Source organism: Anneissia japonica, unplaced genomic scaffold (assembly GCF_011630105.1).
Source record: "Anneissia japonica isolate Jap-2015-1 unplaced genomic scaffold, ASM1163010v1 scaffold288164_len509026_cov199, whole genome shotgun sequence".
Taxonomy (NCBI): domain Eukaryota; kingdom Metazoa; phylum Echinodermata; class Crinoidea; order Comatulida; family Comatulidae; genus Anneissia; species Anneissia japonica.
In genome coordinates, this window is record NW_022752067.1 from 114,534 (window position 1) to 121,561 (window position 7,028).

The 7,028-nt window shown below is 33.6% G+C and overlaps 1 protein-coding gene across 1 annotated transcript in view; it reads right to left on the reverse strand.

Moving 5' to 3' along the window:
* LOC117122100 (F-box DNA helicase 1-like) overlaps positions 1 to 7,028 on the reverse strand; it is a 15,220-nt gene that overhangs the window by 1,600 nt on the left and 6,592 nt on the right. The window contains exons 6-15 of the mRNA XM_033267573.1: positions 6,589 to 6,835; positions 5,954 to 6,032; positions 5,666 to 5,752; positions 4,930 to 5,066; positions 4,398 to 4,494; positions 3,740 to 3,861; positions 3,251 to 3,329; positions 2,447 to 2,635; positions 862 to 972; positions 491 to 624 (exon numbers count right to left, since the gene is read on the reverse strand). Coding sequence (XP_033123464.1) covers positions 491 to 624; positions 862 to 972; positions 2,447 to 2,635; positions 3,251 to 3,329; positions 3,740 to 3,861; positions 4,398 to 4,494; positions 4,930 to 5,066; positions 5,666 to 5,752; positions 5,954 to 6,032; positions 6,589 to 6,835 — 1,282 coding nt within the window. The remainder of the gene's footprint in view (positions 1 to 490; positions 625 to 861; positions 973 to 2,446; positions 2,636 to 3,250; positions 3,330 to 3,739; positions 3,862 to 4,397; positions 4,495 to 4,929; positions 5,067 to 5,665; positions 5,753 to 5,953; positions 6,033 to 6,588; positions 6,836 to 7,028) is intronic.

Here is a 7,028-nt window from a genome sequence, read left to right on the forward strand (position 1 = left end):
TTCCATTAGTTTTGTTTACAGTCATTTAGGGCTGTCTCTTATACACATCTAGATGTGTATAAGAGACAGGTACAGCATCTTGTATGTATGTTTGTCTTGTGATGGGACTGCCACTTTGAAAAGTGATAAGTTCACTGTTTGGCATACCATTGGCCCTAGTGCCAAAAGCTAAATTAAGAATGACCATTTTTAAATTTTTATGGCCCAAAGTTGTGCTTTTTAGACCACATTATTAAGAATTGGCAATGAAAATAACATTTTGGATAGGCAAATTAATATTTTTTATTCTGACTTGTGAAGTTAGGGGTCCACACCGATGGGGTAAAATTCCAACCGCTGACACCACTACTGGTCTGGACCCTCCTCCTACAAATGTCCCTCCCTGGGCCATTCTAGGCTGTCTAACAAGCACCTCCAGTCACTTTTCAAATTTTATGAAGCTTTATAAAAGTATCAACATTTTAATAACAATAATGAAATAGAACTTTACATTTAATCTGGCAAGCATCTTGAGAATAGGGCTAGTTAGCTTCAATCGCTTCTTTGCTCTTGTCAAAGCAACATAAAGAAGATTGAACTCATCCACTGGTTGATTCGCATTCATCTGCAAGCGGGCCGGAATGCCTAGAAAAAAATATAGAATGCCAACAATAAAATGTTAAATCAGTGTAATCAAATTAACTTCATTAGAATATATATCTGTAAGATATTCAAAAGTTTTTAGAAGGTAATATAAGAGTACCACCAAAATGGGGTGAATATAAGTAACTATAAAGATGAAAATAGCCATTGTTGCTTTAAGCTTGTATTAAATCCAGCTGAGAAGGCTTCAAAAGAACATAAAAACAGTTAAAAACTAACCGCCAAAACCAGGTAAATTGTCATTTTTGGTTTCAGTCAAAAAGTCACACGTCACTTTAACAGTATCAAATTCCAATCCCTTCGCCTTATGCGCGGTTGTGAATACCACTTCTGAGGAGACAAGCATTGTAAATGAATTCATTTGGATGCATGTATAAATACATACAAACAGACATACAAATCATAGTAAATGTAAACAGACCAACTAAACAGCCTGTTTTAATACAAAAGCCTTGCACTCACTGTGAACAACAGTCGTACAGTGAAGCCAACTCCACTCCCTGTGAGAACGAATGCTGTCTGCTTATTGTCAGTGGCAGTCAGTGCTCAGCTTAATACTTTATGAATGTGTTACTAAATGTGTATCCAAGACAAAATAGCTGTTTTGATAGTCCATGCTATAAGGCTTTTGAGCAGCAGCATTTAGTAATAATCATAAATCCCAGTTATTTGATTGATTGATTTCATACCACATGACATTAGTTACTTTACCCATTTCATCGCTCATCATTTAAATTTTGTTACACTGTGCATTTTTTTCCCCCACCCATATTGTCCATTGCGCATTGCCTATGGATACGAAATGACTTCAACCTAATACAGTTTACCCACCAATAGAGGGATTTAGCGGTGATAGTTTACAGGCGGTCACGTGACCCAACTTGGGTATACATGAAAAACATAACAGTGCGATAGCATATGAAAAGATGTTATGGTTGCAAAAAAAAACCACCCACTGTTAACGTAAGTTCATGGCTAGGAAAGGCAATACGATTGTTCAAAAGAGTTTTTATTTATTTATCCTAGCGTTCTCCTTGGATTGTGTGCATATTGAAAGTGATCTTTCAAAAACCTTAGCTGGTCCTAACATCGCAGTGCAGTTCGCGGGTCGAAAACCAGCATGGTTACCTAAGCATGCCGTAAATGTGCTGGCCTAGGCCTAACATTTGTCAAAAAATCTCAATGTTTGCGGCCAGTATCCTTTACAGAATTAGCAAACCATTAAGGCTAAATTCTATGCAATAAACAATGGACAGCTGCGATAGCAATCTCCATGTAAAACAGCGCTGTTGTCAGTGGATTGTTTACATCCAACATCCAAATTTGGTCATGTGCCCATCGCTAAATCCCTCTATTAGAGACCACTATGGGACCTGAAAATTTGGAGTGGTCTCGGGGTTCGGTCTCCAATTAGAGTGTTAAGATTAATGACTATTTGGTTTTTTGAAAAAGTGCTCTGGAATTTGAAAAGTTCACTGTACAAGATTTTGATTGGTTAAAAAGATGCAGGACTGAATTTTTCTGGAAAGTTAAATCCAAGAAATGACGGTCATGCCACCTATAACCTCTACTTTATAAGCCTACTTCTTGCTGAGCTTGTGTCTTAGCATTTGCAATATGTCAGAGGTTTTGTTTACTTAAAATGCTGGTAAGTATTTTAATTGCATGGATATCTCAAAAACTAGCTTAAACTTGTGCAAAATTATTGAAAAAGATTGACGATTGTAATTTGGTTCTTTGAAAAAGTGGTCTTGAATTCAAGGGGGCTTGAATTTGAGGGTGCACTGTATTTGTGAACACTAACCAGCTTGTGTGATGTCATCGACAGCTCTTGATTTTATTCTTTCTATATGTTCAGGTATTTTGATGTGATGAGTTTTCACAATTTGTATCATTCCCAGCAAATCTAAGTCATCAACATCATCAGCATAGCGTTGCAGTTGCGATATACTTGGAAAGCATCGGATAAACTTATCCTTTATTTGATACTCAGCTATGAAAAGAAATTAAAATTACAGAATATTTTACCGTTCACAATTAAACATATTAATTTGAATGAACGCCCCAGGGCATTTATTGTTTTTGAGGAGCATACATTCAAGGCATGCGCTTATTTATTTTAGTATAATAAAATAAATACTTCAATACCCAAATAAACGTCACTTAATTTTACTGTCAATGTGAAACTACAACTCATAATTACAGTAAAAATGTGTTATTACGTAATTATGAGACTTACTGATTCAAACCAGGCTAGAAACAATGTAATTCTATTGGAATACAATGTGTTGAGAATGATGTTGCTTCCATTAGTTTTGTTTACAGTCATTTAGGGGGTGTTTATTCAAAATGCAGCTCTGGAGGGAGATTTTTTTCGAGGGGAGCCATCACAGAGGGAAGTTTATCCTAATAAATATGGTAAATATATATTTTGATTCACATCCTGTATCCTGTTAACAAGTTTTTGAAATAATATCAAAAAGTAATGTTAAATTAGTGTAAACCACATAATTTTTAAGATCCTTTAAGTTCACTATGAAATATAAAACCTTAAAAAGACCAACAAAAAAATTATGTTGTTTACAGTAACTTTCCGTATTTGTCTTACGTTTTTTTCTTTCAGAATCTGAGAGAGAGAAAAGTCTGTAGATATCCATGATCTGATCAAACCGATAGCTGTGGACACCCTAACATAATGATTAAATAAGATAAGATATGAGATTAAATAGGAATAAATAAAATACAATATCATAAAATAATATTATTGGTCAAACATATAAACAACAGATTATAAATTTGTTTAAATTAATAAAGATAGTACATAAAAACTGTTAATTAACAATGATGTAATATCATCTCCATAATGGGTGCCATGATGATATCATGCACACATATGGGCGGTTATTTGTTACACACAATTTGATAGCATCATGATAAATAGAAGGTGTAGCTGCATTGGTCTGTTATAGAGAAACATAAGATATGACAAATCTCAGCACTTTAAAGACAAATTATAACATTTATTAGCTCTAGCCTATGTCTACACTGTGGACTTCATCAGAAAACTGTGATGATAACGGATAGCGATTTTACTCACCCCAACCAATCCAATCTTCACTCTCTCATTCTGTTCACAGAGTTTTGCAGCTTCGTTAAATAACGATAAATTAGTTCGGCAGATAACAGCAATCTGTCCAACTTCTTCTCCTAGGACAGATCCTTCATGGTAAATATAATATTTTTTAATAGTTACTGTTCAAATTTTAAAACAACTTAACTTATATGTAATAAAATTCACTTAGATATTTTTACAATAATGCAATACAGTAATTTGAATCATATTTCAATGTGTTTGTATCAGGAAAATACCATAGGTGTGATGCTTTTGCTTTTTAAATATTTAGATTTTAGTATAGTTTACAGTATACTTCATATATATTTCTAAACATTTATATAAGTAGAGCTTACCGTGCATGCCAGCTCCATTTGTAGTACAATTCAAGTGCTTACTATATTTAAATTTATATTGTACTGCTATAGTTTTGAATATTCATGATTTACAAGCTGTTAACCTCCAATCACATAATATCAGCTTGTATCTAATTCAAATACTGCATTATGAAATCATGTGAACATAAGCTATTAAGCTCCTCATTACGGCTGCTACAGTATTCTGCTGAATTTCCTTCACAACCTCATCTTGTTTGAATTTTCATATCTAAATTGCTAAAAAAGTTTTGGATACTTAAACTTACCAAGAGCCTCAACTCCGATAACATACTTCTTGACATTTTTTAAGGCATGCAGAACACAGGTGGCCACATATGCAATCTCAGGCCCAAATCTAAATGACTACAAACATTTTTTTGAAAAATATGAGCAATAGGAAAAAAAAAAAAAAAAAAAATTTGCAGTAAAATATTCACTGCATTCCAAACTAGTTTATTGTTCAGATTCATATATTTATGTCATGTCTGGTAGTATTTAAAGAAACATTTCAATGCATGATTATTATTGCAAGTGGCTAGGCGGACCAATAAGAAAAAAACAAATGTATTCATTTTTTTGAAATTCTTTGTACAGAAACATCTCAAAATACTAAAACAAAAGACACAAAATTTCCCCCAACCAGACTCAGACCATGGACTCGTAGAATGTTAGGTACCCCCGTCAGACAGCTTGGCACTTTAATCCCCCACCCCCAATCCCAATGTAAAAGTACAAAGATGCGAGGTAATTTGCAGAAGATGTTAATAAAAAATATATACTGTAATAATGAAATTCTACCTGTGTAAGATGAAATGTTTTTGCTGCTGGTATGTTCTGTAATGCATTTGTTGCTCCTCGGAAACTGTATATTTGTTGATGGGGATCGCCAACCATGATCTTGGCACAATCTTGACGCATTAAGATATCTTGTTGAGCTAAAAATTACAAGTTGATTTTCATATTGCATGTCAATAGAAAGAAACATCTGATATCTATGCTAAGATGGATTTATGTGCTCCAAAATCAAGTTTATTTATTTGGAATAGATTAGATTTCTTTGGTGATGGTGAACTAAAGTCTAAAGACTTTTTTCCTGTGGTGTCCTTCTGGTTGTTCATTGAGCAGGACATTAGTTGATAATCCACTACTCTTTCTGAGGAGTGTACTGGCTTTTATCAACATGCACATGGGTCATTCTGTGTCTTCATGGTTCAGTGAATGCAGAGTGTTTGCTACAAATTTAGAATTGAGTTAAGCAGCAAGCCTATGCAATACCCTTTGTATATTGCCTACTTGAGACAATTTTATTTAAGTATGTTCAATCAAAATAATTATAACTTCATGGTTCAACTACGCCCAAAAGTTCAGTTCAACTTATAAAATTATAGGGACTTCTTAAATACTGCTATTAAAACTTAATTTCTTATAAACTAAAAAGTGTCTTGTAGAAGCTTAGGGTGGCGTTTTTAAAAATAATTAACAAATTACTGGTGCCTCCAGGATTTGAACACAGGATCTGGGGATTATATCATACCTGGTGTAAGATCCTGTGCCTCATCAATTAGGATACAGTCAACAGACGGTAATTTGGGCTCTGTTAGTTGAAACAACTTCAAGTACGCTGTAAAAATGGCAATCTCATCTTAACGTGCATATAATCTGTATGGCAACATTTTCACAATACAGTATGTGTGTTATTTGAACAAATGGAATAAAGATTTGATTTGATTTGGTTGGTGTATGTTGTTAGCAATTAATGTTTTAGTGGGTGGAAAATTATTGCTCCACTCTTTAAAAAAAACCTTCAGATTTCAATACCTACCATCATGTGTCACAAAGGCCTCATTATCAGATGGATTTCGCATTCTCTCCCAAAGTGTTTTTGCTTCCATCAATAAGTTCTATATTTTTATTTTGTCATTGCAAGAAGTAAATGAATTAAACCAATGTAATTAACAAATATCAAATTTCAAAAATGCAAAAAAACGTTAAGATGTAATTTGTGAGGTCTCGCCACAAAATGAGTCTCATGGTCAGAAATTCAAAAATTGAGTTTATATTATATTTGGGTAGATCACATTATAAGCTTTCATTTGGTCTTTGAATGGCTTCCCTACTATAAGTAAATCCAGAGATGTGAGCATGTAAAGTTTAGGTGTATAAGAACCATGTTTTGAGAAAATCGGCCTCAAAGATAAACTTACCTGTACAAATAATATGACTAGAATTACAGAATATGTGCAGAGAAGAGAACACTGTTTTGGCAAGAAAATTCACTTACAAAGTATACGATAATAAAAGTTATTCAAAAACATTAAAATCAAAATTTTGTAAAAATGTTGATTTTGGCCTGTTTTGGTGAATATCTCAATATGATTTCACCAACGATGCGTCTCATTTCGTGGTGAGACCTCACATTTTATTAAGCATCCAAGCCAACCAAAACAAAATCAGAACCTTTCTCCGTTCCGGGTTTATCCGTTTTGATGCCCCTCTGATGCCTTCTTCTTTTTCCTTCTCTGGTACATGATGTAACATCAAGCAATCATCATCCGAAGCCATGAAGTTTTTAATGGTCTTAACTATCAGCTTGGCACGAACATACAATGCCATATTTTTCTTCTTGAAACTTGTAGCTATGGATTCTTCTAGCATACACACCACATTGTATAATTTCAAATTTGGGTATAACTTTTTCTTGTATCTAAAGTTGAAGAGATATGTGAAAGATAAATATATATTGCAACCCAAAAATCAGAAAAATCTAAAAAATATGAAGAGTCAAAATCACAACTGATTTAGTAACTCACAGTTTACCAACAAAATCAATTTTTAATAATAGTTTAACAAGTACTGGTCAAGTGAGGCAGTGAATTGTTTGTCTCTTATACACATCT